The sequence below is a fragment of the Trachymyrmex septentrionalis genome, unplaced genomic scaffold (assembly GCF_001594115.1).
Source record: "Trachymyrmex septentrionalis isolate Tsep2-gDNA-1 unplaced genomic scaffold, Tsep1.0 scaffold37, whole genome shotgun sequence".
Taxonomy (NCBI): domain Eukaryota; kingdom Metazoa; phylum Arthropoda; class Insecta; order Hymenoptera; family Formicidae; genus Trachymyrmex; species Trachymyrmex septentrionalis.
In genome coordinates this window covers 5205281-5225355 of record NW_017305536.1, presented here as the reverse complement: position 1 = coordinate 5225355, position 20075 = coordinate 5205281, and the positions used below count along the sequence as shown (strand labels likewise).

The following is a 20075-nucleotide window of genomic DNA, read 5'->3' as shown; positions in this document are numbered from 1 at the left end:
TATATATATATATAGAAAACCTATTCAAAATCAGATTCGAGGAAATATTTGACGACTATCGAAGTGCTCAATTTCGGCGAGTTCACTCGTAAAATGTCCTGCTTGGGAGTTTCTTCAGCGAGTGTGGCAGTGAAACGAATATTTTATCGCGCGATCGCGGGCGGTAACCAACCTGCTGCTGCTGCTGATAGTAGTAGTGGTGAGTGGGTGTGTGTCGGCCCATGAATTTACCGCTGACGAGGTCCAAGAGGCTCTGCCTCGAGGGTAAAACCCCTCTGGATACGTTATCTGCACTCTTGGTGTCATCCTCTTTCTCCCTACCGCCACCGGTCCTACCGTCGCCGGACCTTCCGCTTCTGCCGTACTTCTCGCCCCCGTAGCTCAGGGCGGACGCGGAACCGCCGCTCAGACGATGCCTCACCCCGCCTGTAATGACACCTGCAACATCAAACGATGAGAGCCGTAAACGACGATTCCCTTTTAACTCGACCTATGAGACTTTCTAGATATCGTTTTAGAACTCTTTCTATCATTTTGAAATATTTTCTCTTTTCGTGAACATTCACGATAACTGCGACCAATTGAAGAAATCTTTTCTGACCTTTAAGCTTTTGAAACTTATAATATAGAGACTTCTATTATGTATTGATTACATTGTTTCATAAACAAAAATTTTTTTTTAAACACAGGATCGAGACAAATAATTTCACAGTTTTTTAAATGCTGAATACAAATTCGGTTTTCAAATTGCTCCATTATATCACAATTTTGAGAAATTGGCAGTTAAAAGTGTAAGAAAGGACTATTTTTTAAATACTTTAGTATATTATAACTTTGATATGTGACGTGATGAACAATTTGGAAACTGGATTCAGCATCTTAGAAATTATGGGAAATGACTGAAGCCGTTTTAGTATTTTCTGTGGAAATCTGTAAATACTAAAAAGTATTTACAGTGTCATTAAATAATAATTTTTATTATATAATCTATATAATACATATATATTTTCTAAATTCTTAATAGTTCTTAATAATTCTCAATCTCATCTCTTTTATTATCATTTCTCTTATTTCTGCTTTTGCTATACAATATATTGTATAGCATAATTCTGTTTTCTTATTTTCTAACAAGATATTTAATAAAATTAATATATACAGAGAAAATAAATATATAGAGACAGGAAATGTTATTTCAGTAAAAATATTAAGAATTTTTAATGTGTGTAAAGATTCTGTCTTTCTATTCACAATCGGATAGTTTAATATTCTCATAAGTCAAGAATTTTCTATGTAACGTAATAAAATAAAGTATAATGTATATGAGAATAACAAAGAGTGACTGATGTGAGAATGTGGAAAATAAAAAGATCTTTTTTAGAAACTTATACTTACAATTCTTTAATAAAATATAATAAAATTATAATCAATTACAATAAATATTTAATTATATAATAAATTATAATAAATAATTATAAATTTAATTTCAATAACAATTTTGTAATAAGATTTTATTAACATTCATAAAGGATTCGTAAAAGAGCGATTAAAATGTTTGATTTTAAAATTCATAATGTACAATCTTTCGTTTATTGTCTTCAAATTTTCTGTTAAATATTCCTTGTTAAATGGATAATCCGAATTTACGTTAGAAATGCTGTCTCGGCACATGAATTCAAGGCCAAGCACTGTGAATCTCATTGGAAATGCGAGAAGAGAAATAAGCAAGTTTCCGCGGAGATGCAGCATATCCTAGTATTATCTTCGTTCGCGATGACACCTGCAACGTCAAAGAGACTGCAACGAAACGGCACAAGCCCCGTTTTCTTGCAGCACGAGATTACGGCTCATCCACTTTTGCTAGATAGTAACGAGGCGTGACATGATAAGGGCACAAAATCCGTGCGGAGAAAGCTCGCGTTTCGCTCCTGTCGTTCCATAAATCCGTTTAACAGGGAATAAATCTCGATGGAAGAAGTTATCGTGCATTGTCAGATAATTTTCTCCCTGCGCAAAATGCTGTGATTTGTTCCTGATCGGATACAAATTTTTACATTCCGACAATTCTCGTATTGTATCTACAGCTACAAAAGTGTGAAAAGATCAATACTGTATCGTGTTATATCTTTCTATAAGCAAAAAATTAATTTTGCTAATCAACACGGGACAACATTTAAAACTTTTTGTTTTTACACAACTGGTTTTGAGTGACAGCTTTGTAAATCGCTTGGCATAATAATGGCTTATAAACGTCTGACGAGAGAGAGAGAGAGAGAGAGAGAGAGAGAGAGAGACCAGACGGAAAGAGAAAGATCAGATTCGCATCATCAAAAGAGAGCCGGATGGAAGAAAATGAGGAAAAGGGTGAGAATAATTAAATAAAAGACGAATGAAAATACGTGACCGAGACCCACTGTACAAAAGTAACGAAGTGTTACTCGAGAAACGTCATAACGAGATTCCTGCTCTCCGGAGCTGTATTTCGCAAATAATCTCGTGCTCGCGCGCCCGGCGTCCTCCATTAAGGTGGTGGAGAAAAACGATCGCAAGAAAATCTGCGCCGGCGTTCTCTTCATTACCCTCCTCTGTTATTTTCCCGTTAATGCGATGTAAAATGACACTACGCAAAACAAGCAGCGAGGAATTTCATCGAATACGCTGACGTCAAACGAACTTGAATTTACTTTTAATAATGCCAGAGAGTGATGCCTTTTGAAGTTTATTTTTTCAAGTGCCGGAAAAAATAACTGTTTAACTCGATTAATTAATTTACAATTATGGGTTAATTATCTAATAAATTCCAGCTAATTAATCTATTTTTATTTGACCAACTTTCAAGGCGCGACAAGACGTTAAAAATGCAATTTATTTCTTTCATTACGTCGTTTTTGAATGTAGAAAAAAATGTGAAAAAAATATTTTATCAACAAAGAATAAATAAATATAATCACATATAAACAATGACAAATGATTTCAATTAAAGCTGAAAGTGCCTTGTTAAGATCTCACGTCCGAGAGGAAGTACATAGTTTAGTGGGTATAAAAGTAATTGCTTTTTGGCTCTCAAGAGGATTAATAGGATAAGTTTTGAAGAACTAAGATAAATTTAAGCAATTAAGACTAAAGACACGTATAAAAAATTGAAAAATTGCATTATTTATTGATTGTATTCGTTATTGTTATAAACAAAATATCGATTATAACTTCACATTAATAAATCTTAATTTTAAATTGTTATCAAAGTTTTTAATAATAATACAATCGATCAACAAATCTATCAAGAAATTTTAATCTGTACAAGGGAGGAAGAGAGAGAGAGAGAGAGAGAGAAAGAGAGAGAAAGAGAGAGGAAAAATCTAAAGGTTCTAATTTTTTCAAAACGAAGCTTGCTTGCTTTACTCCAAGTAAGCGGACTAAAATAATTTCAGATCGAGTCGGAGGTCCTGATGAATAATGCGCAACACGCTCGACAGTCATTATGGCAAGAGACGAATTAATTCTAGAAGCTGCATCGCGAACGGGTTTATTCGCGTTTCAAGCACGACGTCATGCGGTCGATGCTTTGGATGAGGACCATTGTACAGCTCTCTCTCAAAGACCGACAGAACGCAAATATTGTGTTCAGGTAAACGTACACACGACATACGTACATGCAACGCGATACAATTATGTTAGCAATGAGTGTACGACTCTCCGAACCGAATTTACGTGCTCCGGAAATGCGCGGTCTTTATGCCGAACTTTATCGACCTGGCCTGCTTGGCGGACTTCCCGGTTGATCCTTTCTGATGGCAATTTGTGCGGCGATGTGCGCGTTGCGCATTTTAAAATGTTAATCGAAAACAAAAGAGGAACGTCGAAGCGTAGCTCATAAACCGCAATTTACGACCGTTATGTGTCGTCCGCACAAGAGCTCTTTCAGCACTTTTTCCTGATTTTCAAAATGAGAAATCTTTTATAGATCTCTTTTATAGATCTCTGACGACTTTGCGGTTGTGGTATTTTCTAAAAAGAAAAAAAAAAAAGAATTGAGAAGCAAAAACAAAGTTACCCTAAATCGTGATTTATTGCGAAATCGAAATATTATTGTGATGCAGAACAGCGCGAAAATTTTTTACTTCGGATACAGATTTTCATTGGCGCACTAAAAATGTTTTATGGCTGCGTGTGTTGCTAGCCATTTGTGTCACGCGTAAAAAAAAAAGATGGGCATGACTGATAACAACTCCAACGCGTATAAAGCCTCGTCACACATTGCAACATGCACGTACATGTGTAGTTTCAAATACGAATGAACCCTGTACGCGAATGCGTGCGAAATTTTGTGGAATATTAGCGGTAACGATCTTGCTAATCCGAAAACTCAAAGTTTGTTTGCCACGTCACGTCATTTTCAAAACATGCCGCCTCACGGACGAACGACTTTTCTCTATGTAAAGGTATATATTCGCTTTCAAACTTTTACGAATGAAAATATCGCGATTCCAATATCCGCCTTTCACCGACAGGTTCTAGTCCGCTCTCGGGTAGAAGAAAAGTAAGTTTAATAGTGTCGCCATCCCAAACGGCTAAACGGAAATCTCCGTGAGGGGAAAATTGAGAAAGCGCAGCTTTCAACGAGGAGCGAAGTAACAAAGTTAATTGCCTTTTGTTGCGACAGCTTGGCAAGGCCAATGAAATTGAAACGAGTATGAGCGCGAGACACAATACTGTTTTATATGTTTATCATGACAGAAATTGCACTTCAATTTTTTTCTATTTTTTTTAATTAGCTTTCTCATATCTCGCACAAAGTAGCTGTAGCGATGTATTGTTCAATGATTTACTTGTATTTTCGAATACAAAGTATGTGAGCTTTTATAAAGAAATTAATTACTATAAACTAGGGTTCTCAAAAATGTCTTTTCAAAAATGTTATCATTAAGCATAGATCAAACTGTTGACCTGAAGTGAAATGTGAAGCGGGTAAGGTTTAATGTTCTATATTGTCGTCCAGATGAATTCGTATACAGTGTGACCATTGGGGCGTATTATCACAGACGTTGTATCGATCGTGATGTTCGTTTCTAAAGAAAAACGAGAAATTGTCAAGAGATTACATATGATGATACGCAGAATACGTGCCATAAATCCTAAAAAGGCAATATGTATTCATTTTCAAATAATACACACACAACGGTCATTATTTCTATTTCTGTTAGACAGATGTTAGATAAGTCAACAATTTCATTATTTATGGAAATTATAAATATTAATAAATGTCACAATTTTTTTTTTTAAAACCACCGTGATTCTGTATCTAAAACAGATTATAAATACAATATACTAGATAATTTTGGCGCTGTCTCTTCTAAAAATCGCGTGCGACGTCGACATAAAAAAAATGTCTGTTCCTATGCGTATTTTAACTATCAATACTGAACAAGTAAATGTGAAATAAGATAAAAAGAAATAGGGAAAGAATCAAAGATTGAAGGTAAAATTAAAATGGATGTATGTTCTCGATGGAATAAAGAGCGTGATAGAAATTTCATTTCGGACGTGTTTTTGACAGTGCGTGACAAGCACAAATGGAACTCGAAAAAAAAAAGCGCGACGGGTGGAACAACAATATTGAAGGTAGGCAATGGGTGTTCAGATTGCCGAAACAGAATCGGATAAGCTTTCAGAGTTACTACGAAAAATGCCGGCTATTGCGAGAGACTATTGTGCTTTGGTATACAGAAATATTCATTTCAAGAAGAAAGCCGCGCGTATTTCGGTATGTGGGTGTGCAACGATGGATTCACAAGTCAATTGAAGAATGAATAAAACGGCACGTTGCATTCGGCTACGCAGATCGTTCTTTTTAAAGTACCGTCACCAATATTCGCAGAATATCTGTCGGACCGCGTAAACTTCGGCAACAAGAGTAGCGCATCAGTTTTACGCGTTATCGAGCGTGTAAAACGCGGAGTGAATGAATACTAGTGAAAAAATAAACAGACTAGCGAATCACTTCTGAATGAATAAGCTAGATAAAACTACTAGATAAATCCACGACACATTAGATTCCACAAAGATTGCCTCTTTTAACAAAAAAAGAATTATTCTGTTTTTGAATTTATGCTGAGAACACTTTTATACAAAATTTATTATTATTAATCTCTCAAATGCTTTTTTATTGTAGTATTATGATTTAATCGTATATAAAGATTACAATTAATACTATTACAATTAATATTATTATATTATAAATAGGATTTCAGATTATCAATAATACAAACAAATAAAATTTTGTGTAAATGTTCGGATATATACAAATACATATCCGGTCAATGAAACGTTTACTTTAATGTTAATCGTTAATTCTAATAGTTTCCCATTTGTTAAAATTTAACTATTGTATATAATATTAGTGAATAAATTATAATATATGTTTCATATCATCCATGCAGTGTATACTGCCATTTTGAAGTTCGTTATACTGACATCATTATCAAACATGTAACTGTAAACTGAATATGATTGGAAAGTTAAAATTTCCCATTAAAATTTACGTCGAAGTTAGTTTGAACTAATGTCGCAATTTACGACAAACAGTCTAACAAGTGATCATAGTTATTCTCGCCATTGTTAATATAATGCGTCTTGCAACAGCAATAGAGCCAATATATATTTAATTGGTAACAGTTCGTATTACAGAAGAGCTATACTAATCTCTTTTGGTTCTAACAGAGATCGTAAACTGAAATAATAGTAGACTCCATAAACTAGACCAGAGTGGAGTAGTAAAACAAACGGTAGATCTCCCGCAAAATTTCAGTGATATGCATGGCATCAATATACTTGGACACAACGTAACGTATACAAAAGTTTTACAATGGAAAGATAATTGGACTAAAAGCAGCGCGTTGCAACAAGGCTATCTGGATGCAAAAATTCTTTTTTTTTTATCAAAGTTTCTACATAAAATTTTTCGATGAAATTAACTAGAGAGACGAAATTCCCAACCACGTAGCAATATAATTTAGCTAGCATACTGCATTAACTTCATTTTAAAGATATTAAACGGAAACATCTTTTATAAGAAAATAACACGGCGATTCGCAACTGTAAATGAAAATATATGCGGACGGCGAGAGACAATACAAAAACGTCGCGAGAAAGTATAAAATAATATCTGACAAAGACGAGCTGTGTTAAAATGCAATTAGCGTACTTAAAGAAAGTAAACCTTTTTCTAGAAAACCGTCCTACCCAACAAAATTCCACGTTATATTTCAAAATCGTAAAATAAGATCAAAGTCGAAAGCACTTTACGTTGCTGAAAATGCTGTCACCAAATGCGACAATATCCTTTTTTTTCAACAAACTAATTAAAACGTCTTCCATGTTTTCTCTGATGAAAGAAATAATATTATGACATTCGAACTTTTACGTGGAATTTGAAAAATACGAAAACACATGAAGATACAAAATTTTGAAATATATTTATGGAGTGTGTTTTAAAATTTTCGACAACCATCTCTTAATATTTGCACATGATAATTGCATATTTTGTTATTTAAGCTTACTATAATTCGATACCGGATTCTCTTGTGAAAATTTTGAAAGTACCGCACTCGAATTATGTAAAAGTTCCTTTACTCTCTTTAATTAGTTAATACGCAGACTTTCTACAGTCATGAAAATTTATAAAAATTATTCACTATCGTAACTAAATGCTACTTTGAGGATATTGTATTTCTTTCCCTTTGCAATAGAAATTCAAACGAGAAAACTGTGGACGCAAAGTTGCACTCAGATCAATCGGAAAGACACAAATTATTCGCATGTTACACATGTAATTACTAAATGCAATTTTGCCGTAATTATTCATAATTGAACTGTACCGAGTGCAGTAATGGTAGTGACTTGTTTTAGCATTTAGATGGAACAGTTGCAGGACGCGTCGCACCGTTTTTAGTTCAATTATCTTTCCTCGCAATTCTAGGAAAATGCAAAAAGAAGATTTCTCTCTCTCTTTCTCTCTCTTTCTCTCTTCGAACTATGTGATTAGCAAACACAAATTTTCTCACACCTCTATCTACATACTTTACTACGTTCTGCATCGTGCGTGTGTCTGTGAATCGATATGTAGATGCGCAGAAAAACAGCTATTAGTATCTTGTGCCGGCAGAAATTGCAATATCGATATTATGCGCGGGACGCCTGCAAATAAGTACTAAAAATATACGGTTATCGGCTGGCCGTTCGCGCGCGGTGAAGGTATTTATGTCGCACTTGACACATCTATTTTCACGTTGGACGTGCTAGTGTTCCAAGTTTTAGATTTTTCCCATTGAGCTGACTCGTCCACAATTTCGTCAAACTCGTTCCATAAAATTCCAATACGCACCAAAAACCTCGACGAACGTGCGACAGGATAAGCGCACGTATCTGTTTTTTTTTCCAATAAAAATTAACTGAACGTGAGACTTCAATTACGGCAAGTTAAATTGATATGGGAAAGAGCATAAGCGGATATTGTCAATTGGATGAAATAACATGTGCACATATATCTGCTGGTACAATTAATTATCGATATTCCGACGGATATGCCGAATAATTTGGCGATTTTCCATCTTTTAACGATAATTCGCGGATGAGTGCATACGCGACCTCAATGTGTATAAATAATAGTACATTATATTTCGTTACCCGGTTAATTCATAGTTTCGTGTCCGTATTTACTCTAGCCAGAATGTGAAATATTTTCATTATGGAATTTGCTGTCCCGATGCAATTGAATTAATGCCGCTGCCGCGCGCAAAATATGTACTTTCGTCCGCGGCGAATACCGGCATATCGTGCTATTTATCATAAATATACAGCTTCGTATTTCCGTACGATTATTAAGCTAATAATTTTATTAAACTAGAACACTTTATATCCTCGTCTCTCACCCAGCAAGGGGGAGGGCAAGAAGGGAAAGCGTTTCGCTTAAAATTTGGTCATGCGTGAGCTGAATTAATATGAATTAATAATATGGATTAATAATGTAAATTAATCGCAAATAGAGCGGAAGCACAAATATATAACGTATATCATATTGAGAGGAGAGTCGAGAAAATTTTTATGACGGCATTTTGTTCTCGTCAATCGCGCGTTGTCATGCCCTCTCGTTTAATTTGCGAAAATAAAAACGCGATCGATATAACAGGCGGCACCGCGGTATTCTTTTCCTCCCCCTCCCTCCCCCTCTCAAAACGAATTCCCCTATTAAAATTTGCTAATTAAATACGCGTCATAAACGACAGTGGATTGAACGTATTGACCGTTGGCGGAGACGCTTTCGACGGCGCGTTCGATTCGCAGAAATAATCAACGTCATGTCGCGCAGATTTCATAGCTCGTCCCGTATCGTCTCTATCTCTCACGAGCTCCCTTTTTACAAGATTAAATTCCGGTCTCGGGGCAAGCTCCAGGCGTGGGTATGATACGGGGGTGAAGGGGGGGGCGGCGTTGGCGTATCGAAGCAAAAATGATCGAAAAAGCGAAGGAATTCGCAATATCAATAGATATGTTTTCAAATACCTGAGACATATTGAAGAGCAGGCGAGAAAACGATACGCTCGGCGATGACGTGAGGCTGAAACGAACAAATTGGTTCTACGAATTGGTCCATAGAGACGGAAACGGCGTATTTCCGAAATATTCACGAGCCACGCGTTGCGAATCCGACTATTCACACCGCGCCGCGTCACATCGGTGTTCCAACTACGTCGAGAAGTCAGCGCCGCGTCACACGTCGATACGCAGTGCGTCAAGTTGACTACTTCATTCCCCCCCCCCCCACCTCCCGAACGCGCCTATCGATATCCGAGTATTTAGAATTGCCCGCACACATTTTCCGTTACGCGGGATCTACAATAAAAGTCGTAGCGATCTACAAGTATGTAGAAAATTAATCAGTCACAGTCCATAAGAAGAATAATCGATTATGATTAGTCAATTTTTTACGACGTAAGATCCTACGATCGCTACGATTTCTTCTCGTATTAATAAAGCGTGGTTTACAATAAGTTGTAAATGCACGTAATTAGCAATGCTTTGCAACAGCCAATCAGAAGTGTAGTAATTTGTGATGCTTCTAATTAGCTGTTAACGGAGTGTTCGCAACTTATTGTAAATCGCCTCTAACTGTAAGACGTACCGTAATAGGCTTTTTATAATAACTTATTACCTAAGCTTTAAGTCTTAAGTCGTAAGAAATTGAACAATTAAGAGTCCTCTACATAGAAGTCGTAGACGGTCGTGGAGTTTTAAGTCGTAGGAAACTGACCAATTCTAATCGAGTATTCTCCTTATATTTGATTGTGATTAGTTGGTTTCCTACGACTTAAGACTCGACAATCATCTACTTCTATATAGAGGACCCTTTACAGTCGAAAAGAATAATTGACTAAGATTGATCAATTTCTTACGATTTAAGATTTAAATTTGAGATAATTACTTATTGTAGAAAGCTTATTAAGATAATATTAAGACAATTTTTAATATAAGAATCGTTTATGAATATCGGCCTAAAATAATACTATTTAAGATTTCTAACTTTGAACAATGACTGATGTATCAGCGTTTACGCTTGTTTCCCCCTTTTCTATTAACAACTTAGCACAAACACCAACAATAACATAATTGTTGGTTATAATTTCCCACTGAACATTATAACTTTACATATTATATAACTGTTACATGTTATATTGTTAAGTGGAAATTTATAACTAAGAGTTATGTTAGAGTTAATTAGTGTTTGCTAAGTTGTTTCTACCACAAAAGCAATAGGTGTAAATACACGTCAAGCCAATGCAAGAATTACAAACCTGGAATAGCACTAATCTACACAGAAAGGACAGTTTAGCTAAAATGAGCATTTAGAATACAAATCTGAAAATAATTTTATACTATTAAAATTATTATGTAAGACACTCAAACATAATGAACAATTCTGCAAAAAGTTTTAACATTCTGACTATCAGCTTGAACGTTCTACATAATTATTTTGATAGTCTAACAAAATTTATTTTCAGATTTATATCTAACTAAATTTTTAAATAGTTTAGCAAAATCGTTCTTCCCATAAAAAATAAATCCCAAAACATAGTAGATGTAAAGTTTTAAGCTATTGATAAGATATTGATCAACCAGAATCAAATGTAGAGAGAATCGACTATAATCAGTTGATTTTTTACGTCTAAAGCTTATTAAACAACTGTGTAAGATTCTTTAATATACAATTGTGATTTGTTTAACATTTAAATCTAGTAAAAGAAACTAAGGGCAGAAACCAATCATATTAAAAAATCTGAGAACGGTTGCAAACCTGCTTTTCTACGAAACACAGCCAATGACACGACATTCGCGACGTTGAAAAGATTGTTTGTTTTTCAGAGACCGAACTGCGCGACGCCGGTAACGGTTGTTATTATTGCCGTGAGAACGTACGGGAATTTGTTTTGACTAGCGCGATTGCTTAGTATTCTCAGTAACGCACGCGGCATACTTATTACATTTCAGAAGTCGGATGACGCGTGGCGCTACGCCACGTCTTTCGTGTTCCTTTTGGAGCGTTTACGATGGAAATTAGATTCCCGTCAGAGACTGAGAGTGACTTATTTAACACTGAGGTGAGCCCTATTAATAATTGAAGAAATCCGATAAACAATTATTACCTGCTTCTCGCGCTTTGAAGGTGCTCAGCAGTCTCGACACGTCGTGTGCCGTATGTTGCGAATCTCGCGTAAATCGCTGCGCGGGAAAGTCGCGGCGTAGCCACTTGAAGCTGCCGTGACGTAACCGGTTGAAGTTGCCGCGAGTTCGAATTCAAGCGACGCGCATCGAAACATTCCAACATGGCGGGCGGCACGCGATTGCTATGTCTCGCGTGTTTTAAGAGTGCTGCGTGAACTGATAAGCGGTCGTCTCGTAATCCGCGTTGGTTGTCTCGTGCTTTTACGTGACGCTCCTGAACGGTCGGCAGGGTGGGCCGCCACCTCGAGGGACATCTGTATGTGCGACGAACGACGACGCAGAACGGAGCGAGCAAGACGAGAGGGTGTAACGGTGCTGGTAACGTCGGGCACGGTGAGTTCATCTCTGTATTGTATGTTTACGAAACTCTGCGCGTTTATTTCATTCGCAACAACTCGACGTCATGGCGGCATTTTCCAACACAAGCGTGCACTCCGACACGTTGTCGTCGTCCCCGGACGCAGACGAGGCGCCGAGAAGTACATCTTCGCCCGCGCACACAATCTGGTGACGGATTTGACTCCGGTGTAATACGGTTGCGAATTTCGTGTGCTTCCGAGAATTTCAGATTTTCAACTTGGATTTGGATGCGCTTCCGGGAATTTTTGATCTAGAAAGCTTCTAGATTTTCACGAGTGTATAGACTAGCTACAAATCCACGCGCGTATCCCATGTAGATATCTCGATTAAATTTAAAATTAATTTTTTTAAACAAATATTTAGAATTTTAGTATTTTAATATTTTAAATATTTTGATATATGCGAAGGTACGATTCTAAGTAAAATTACTTAGTGTAATTTCACCTGATAAAGATCAATATGCGAAATAAGGAGATATAAAGTGTTAATATGTGTATTTTAATATTTTCGATCGGAAAAGTTTAATTTAAGAAAACTAAATTTTTTTTCAAAGTTAAATAATTATTATTACTATTTGAAGATTTTTGTTAAAATAAAATATTAATACTTTGTTATATATGAGAAGGTAAAATTCTAGATAAAATTAATAGGTAAAATTCCACTTGACAAAGATCTAATACGCGAAATAAAGAAATAAAATCTTAATATATGTGCATCTCAATCTCGAAAGTTTAATTTACAGAAATTGTACCTTGAATTTTCAATCAAAATTCAAAAATTTTATATACATACGTTGTAACCTGAATACTTTTTATTAAAGTAAAATGTCAATATTTATAAATGCCATACGCAAATGTAAAATTCTAGGTGAAGTTATTAAGTAAAATTCCACTTGACAAAAATCCAATATATGATATTAAACGATAAAATCTTAATATGTGCATTTCAATCTTGAAAGTTTGATTTATGAAATCAACCACTTCAATCTTCTCTCAATCTTCAATCAAAATGAAATAATTATTGCTGCTTGAGTACTTTTTGTTAAAATAAAATGTTAATATTTTGTCAATGCGGGGAATTTTGCAATTTATATTATATTAATAATTGCAATTTTATTATGCAAAAGTAAAATTCTATGTAAAATTAATAGATAGAATTCCATTTCACAAAGATCTAATATACGAAAGAGGTAAAACCTTAATATGTGCTCATCTCAGTCTTGAAAGTTTAATGTACAAAAACCTTAAATTTTCATTTAAAATTAAAAAATTATCTTTACATAAAACAGTACAGGCTACGCTAAGCACGCACGTAAAAATGCTATATTATTTCCATGGTATATTATTTTATTCTCGCATCTGTAAATTGCGCGTTGCAACGATTGCAAAATGCATTTGCAGTTGGTCGTCTGAATTTTACGGCGGATTCGGATAAATCTGACGAGTAATATCCCCGAAGTCGATCTCTCGTGTGATTTCCGGAATATTTATGCAGCTACGATGGACCGTAACATCGATCGCGTTTCTTATTTAAGTTTCGGATTCACACGCGAGAGGCGAACGCGGATTTCCATTTATCTGTTGCATTCCTATTGCGATTTTTCAAACGTGCACACAAAAGTACCTATGTACTCAACAAAGCGCAGGATAGTGCCATTGGCCTTAATGCTGAGGCAGCAGAATCAGGTGCATTCTTGTGTTATGAAGATTCTTTTCTATAATCGATAAACTCGTAAAGAATTTGTTCGATCCTGCTCTTGACACAAAGAGCAACAGCATCAATTAATTCTTTCTTTTATAAATCGCGATAGTAGATTTTGTAATCATGAATGAAATAATTATAACTATTTTTTGTTAAATAAAATGTCAATACTTTTGAGAGATTTTAATCATGATATAGACATTTAGTAAAATGAGAAATTTTTTAGTTTTTATTCTGACTGAGACAGAATAATTAAAGTGCTTATGTAAATTAATAATGTATTGTACAAATAAGTATTTTTATATTTTGGATTTATTAGTATAGTATAATTTATATTGAAAAGAAATATTACACAGAAAAAAATCAGAGAAGGAAAATATCGTATTTTATCAAAATTGTTGTTTAGTAAAAAATCTAAATAATTTATTTTGAAATTTGTTTTTTAACACAAAATGAAAAAATTGTTAAGTTAATCTGTTATATTATTATCTATAACAAAATAAAATGTATTTCTTTTTGTGCATCTTATAAATAAAATATAAATAAATCTCGATCATCCTCGAATTAAGTCAATTTTAATGTTTTATACATGGTTTTATAATGTTTTATACATATACTATATATATAAATTCCTCGATAAAAATTCATATTCTCTCTTTAAAATACCGTCTGAGAAGAAAAGGAAGATAGTACAGAAAGAAATAAAATAGTACATGTAAAATATATGTCAATCTATTGAACGAATGATACTATTATCGACGACTGATGCGGACTATCTCGGAACTAATTACATCATTATCGGGTTAACGCTTGAGCATACTTCCTGGCGCCTTAGAAGTGTGATAACAACGACAACCCTTCAATAACTCCAAGATAGGATCGATTCATTGGACACGCATGCGCCTGTTTCGAATAATCGAAACAATACATTACACGTGCCAAATTCAAGAGCAAAACAAACTTCGTGAACAACTTTCTCTCCTTTTCTCGTATAAATGCGTTACAGTTTCCAAATGTCTGACTGAATCTAAAAAAAAGAAAACGTAAAGTTATACACAATTCCGTATATAAAATATCGTTAAAGTCATGTGACGGTTTCAGGATGGTTGAAGTTTTTATTATAAAAGTATGGATGAAATTTCCAGAGAAGTTACGATCTGTATATCAACAACATTACCTCGGAAACTGTATGGCACAGAAACACGTTGTTACGTCGTTAGCCAATATTTTTCGGTTGGAAAAAATTTTATAACAAAAAATAGGATATCCTATTACCATGAAAAATAAAAGCCACGAGTGTTTTCTATTCAAGCCGCCTGGTAGCTTTCTAGAACGGTGTGCGAGTACAGGATTACAACAGGATTGTATCGCGCTTATGGCACGTGCCATTGGTTTTCATTACGCGCGTTTGCACTTACAATTTATTAATTCACAAACTATTAATTTGTGGATGCCATAACACTTAAACATTCGGCTCGATGCATCGGGCACCACTCGTTCGCGCGTTTTAGATATAACTTGTCGAATTATATTTTTGTAAATAATATACTCGAAATTTCGCGGTTCTTCCTATAAATCTATCTCGATTGGATTTCACCGGTATTTGATACACATGTATGTGAAGCAATCAAGTGGTGGCGCATCGGAATTTTGCAACGTAAAAAATTTAGTTTTTACTAATAGTAGTTAATAAAAATTGAAACGATGATACGTAAATGCATTTAATATATATCGAGAAAAAAACGCAAACTACATTAAATATGCAATAAATAAACTACAAAAATTAGGTATATAAATAAAAAAAAGATGTGAAAACATAGATTTCTATTATCTGCTGAAGCTTATTTCGAAAGTATATCTATAAAGGTATGTGTGTGATATTCTTTCTTGATATCCTATTTCAAAAAGTTAATGCAAAAGCATTTTCCCGAGGGAATTCTGTGCATTTTTCTTATGCAAGTCGCGGATGGCGCAAGCACCTGCTTTCGGAATCTTTTCAACGGCTTACGCGATCGTCCTGTTAAGCAGGGATGTTCCATGCATACAAACGGAAAGACGAAATGGTCAATAAATGTATCGAGTAAACGTAGATTTTGGATCCGATATTATGTTGAATTTTTTAAAGTGTTCATGAGCATAGAAAATTCAAACCACATAAGACAAATGTACTTTCAATTTAATTTATTTATTCAAGAGATCTTTCGCATATATCAGAATAATATTATATAATATTATATAAATACGCGATTAGAATGTCTATAAAATTTAAGTTGGCACGAATAAAAAAAAGCAGCGATGCATTTTATGATTATTGGATAAATATCAATAATTAAACTTAGTCTATTACTTTTATAGATTATTTCGTTCAGTATCGTCTTTATTTTTCTTTTCGCGCGCGCGAAAATATTTAAGATTTGAAATTAAAATTAAATTATACTATTTTTTTCATTATAATATTTATAATCAAATCTATAATAAATTTAAAAAGATTAAATAATCAGATTTATTTCATCAAAAATAAATCTTTTTGCAATGTATATATAATATATAATATTACGTACAGCATCTTATAAAACAAATTTTATTAAAAACCGTAATGAAAAGCTACTTTATAAAGGGTACTTTAATCTCTATAAAATCTTTTTTGTCTTAAAATCTGTTTTTGTGTAAGAAAGAGTACGTTTCCACTAAAAATCGCTCGATACAAATTGCTATATCTTTCGTACTTTTATCTCTGATAGCGAATATAAGAAATTTTGCTGTAGAAGCTTCCACCGAATTTCTGAAGAAACTTTCAGCCTGTTGGCGGGTCGAGCTTTGGAGACTGCTAAAACTTTCCGAAACTCTGTTTTCGCTTGCATATTCCATTCCTCTTAGAAAATGCATTACTTCTTTATAAACGCACCTGCGTCGATCAAAGGTGGTAGGAAAAAATTATTACTTGAAAAATATTTCAATTACTTCATTTTCTTTCACGCAACTCACAATTTATGCTAATCTGAAATTACAGTATTGATTATAATAATAGTATGCAGTACATTAATAAAATGTTGCAATAAAATCAGAAAAAATTGCTAAAAATTACTGAACACACATTACTCTCTAAAGATGTTGAAAATTTTGATAGCTTGATTAATGCTTGCATCAACTAACACAAATTTATGATTTTGCATTAATTTATATATCCAGTTCCAAGTCTTTTCTGCACAATGTAGGATTAATTTTGATTAATATAAAATTTTGCCTTTAGTTTAAATTCGTCATACGGTTTTCAATTAATTATTCATCAGATCTCATAAATGGATAATATAAAATTGATCATTCGTTTTCATTGTTTAATTAATTACTAAAACTTGTTTACTTTTTGCTCAAATAATCATTCAAATAATTTTATCAATATTCAATAATTCAAATAAAAATAAAATATATCATTTCAGATTTTTGTATAATTAAATATTTTAAAATAATTTCATTTTTATAGGATAAGAGATATAAAACGTTATTTTAATGAGATTATGACAAAATTTAACTTGAAATATTTCTTTATATTAAATTTGTATTGTAAAAGATAATTTCAATTCGCATGAGAGCTATTCGGTAGATTGTTACAATGTTAAAACAATTGTATCGCTCGACACATAAACCAATTCGCGGCAAAATTGATCGAGCTTGGCGAATAAAAAATACTTTTTGTTGGTTGAAAATGGTTGCAGTGAAGTAGAGATACGAGTATACCAGTTTCGTCGTCGGTTGATCCTGTCAACAAGGTACGTTGAAAGTCTGTAAGCCGCTGACACGTACATGGCACGGACACGCGCACGCGTGACCGATAGATACGTAACCAAGTTGCTTTCACAAATGTACTCGCACCCTGAAAATTCGAGCTTCGCAGCATCCGCGAGTACAACCAAATATTTGCTCGCCTCGTATTGCGGCAATCTCTGTTCAGAGATGCCTCTATGGAAATTTTCATGACATGCGAGTCCTTTTGATCCCTGGTGTTTCATCCGCAATTAATCATCCAAACCGTTTTACGATTTACACTTTTAAGTGACATAAAGTAGTGTTTGCATGTTCAGTAGAGCTTGTTACGGAGAACTCTATCTCTAAAAGAAAAATGTCTTTATAGTGTAAAAAAAATAATTATATATAAAGATTCTATAATAAAATTTTTCTTAATTTTCCTGTTTTTTTTAGAAAAATTTCCTTTTTGTCTTCTTAAACGTATTTCTGGATGAAAGAAGAAAAATAGTAAGATACGACGTGACATTGATACTTTTCATGAACTTCGCTTTCATCCCAAAACTTTTGCAGATATTTGCTGAGGTGCTACAACATTTAAACCATGCGTTACTAGAAAAAGTTTCGAGTAAAAGTTATCCATTATAAAAAGTTTTAAAATAGGTAAAAGTTTATCCCTTTCTTCTTTTGTTTCCACGAGAGACCTGTTTTACCTTTTTTGAATTATATCACAATTTTCTTAAGTTTCCTGAAAAGACTTGAAACTTCATGATGCGATTGTAATTATTATAACATCGTTGCTGTTTATATCTGGTAAAGCGAAATAAGTATTTTGTTCGTTGCTACTTTGACTTAATAAATTACAAGATGCAGATACAAGCATTATTTTAACTCTTGTTACCTTTAGCAAAAGCTTAATTGATTATGAATAAAACTTGTTGTTGTCGAAAATATGATAATTTTAATATTGATAGCGATTTCAATACGGAAATGAGTTTGATAATAAGCTCCGGCGTACACAACTTCGATGTTCATTTTCAATAATCTCATTCGGAGAGTAAATTAATGACATCGAGTTAATCGCTTTTCCTACGATTTATCAGCTTTTTGTCAAGCGAGATCGATGGAAACGTACATCATTGGTTATTCAACTCGTGATCAAATAAATAGTAATAATCTCGATGTTGAAGACATTTAATATCTGTCGACAATAAGCTACAAATCAATTTGTTTATGAATTTGATTTATAGATTTTTTTTTATATAAAATATATTGAAACAAATTTCTAACTTTATAGGTTTTTTTATGAAAGATATATTTTTTATATATTCGGGTCTTTTCGTCAATACAACTCGCGTATATGTTGCTTGAGGTATGAGCTGATGCACATCATATTATTTATCCGCACGATCGATATCGAAGCAACGATGCCTGGTTAGATAGATTGTCACAGTGTGGACTTGATTTCCATCTGCCTCGTGTTACCCGTTGATTGTCAAAGCTTTTATCAAATTAGTGAATGCATTACACGGCGCGTTGCAAACTAGATTAGATTTTAATCGAATTCTTTATCTTTGGATTCGACGGGGCATTGAAATCCAATATCGACATAAAACAGAAATATAAACTGATATTAAGAAAACAATTATACAGATAATACAATTTTCGATTAGAAAGAAAATACATGGTATTAAAGATATTTATATAACTTAAATATTTACATAATATTTACATAATGGTTAATATAAATAAAGATATTTATACAATTGTTTCCACTCTTTAAGGCTGTAGTATATAGAACATAAATTATACGGTAGTGGAATTTTCCAAACATTAATTTCAGGCTAAATTGATGGGAAAATATTGAAAATTGCAATCAAAGATCAGATTTCGACGAAATTGTACCACTTTTAATGCTATTGGCAATATATTCCCATCAGATCAGTTTAAAATAAACGTTTACAAATAATTGAGCACATCAAAAAATAGAAAAGGTGTATAAAAAAGAAAAGGTATATAAAAAAGATTCCATCATTTAGGCCAAAATCTGATAATTTTAATCATCTTTTTTTAAGTTTCATAACTTTGTGACATGCGCAGCCAAAAACTGACTTAGAAAGATTGTAATAGTAACATTGCTACTTTAATGATTATGAATTATGTGAACCTTAACACCACTGATACCTTAAAAACGTCATTCCTATCACCAGTAGAATATTATGTACAAGATTAAAAAGAATAAATCTTCCTTTTTCATTCATGATCTTTATTGCCTATAAAACCGTAGCAACTCATTGAATGTCTAATGGAAAGTTGAGAGGACAAAGCCTTATATCCTTGGCTGCCTCAAGAAGGATACAAAAGGTAAACTCTTAGATTTTTAAAAGATTGTATTAAGTATCTAAGGAAAATATTATGATATAATTTCCTGTTAATCCTTCCAGAAAGGAATAGCAAAACTGTGTGTACAGTTTTTATCATAACACTATATATATTTTAAC

General features: G+C 33.6%; 1 protein-coding gene across 1 annotated transcript in view; it reads right to left on the bottom strand.

Moving 5' to 3' along the window:
• LOC108750400 (cyclic nucleotide-gated cation channel alpha-3-like) overlaps nt 1-20075 on the bottom strand; it is a 77247-nt gene that overhangs the window by 23493 nt on the left and 33679 nt on the right. The window contains exon 3 of the mRNA XM_018489814.1: nt 173-438. Coding sequence (XP_018345316.1) covers nt 173-438 — 266 coding nt within the window. The remainder of the gene's footprint in view (nt 1-172; nt 439-20075) is intronic.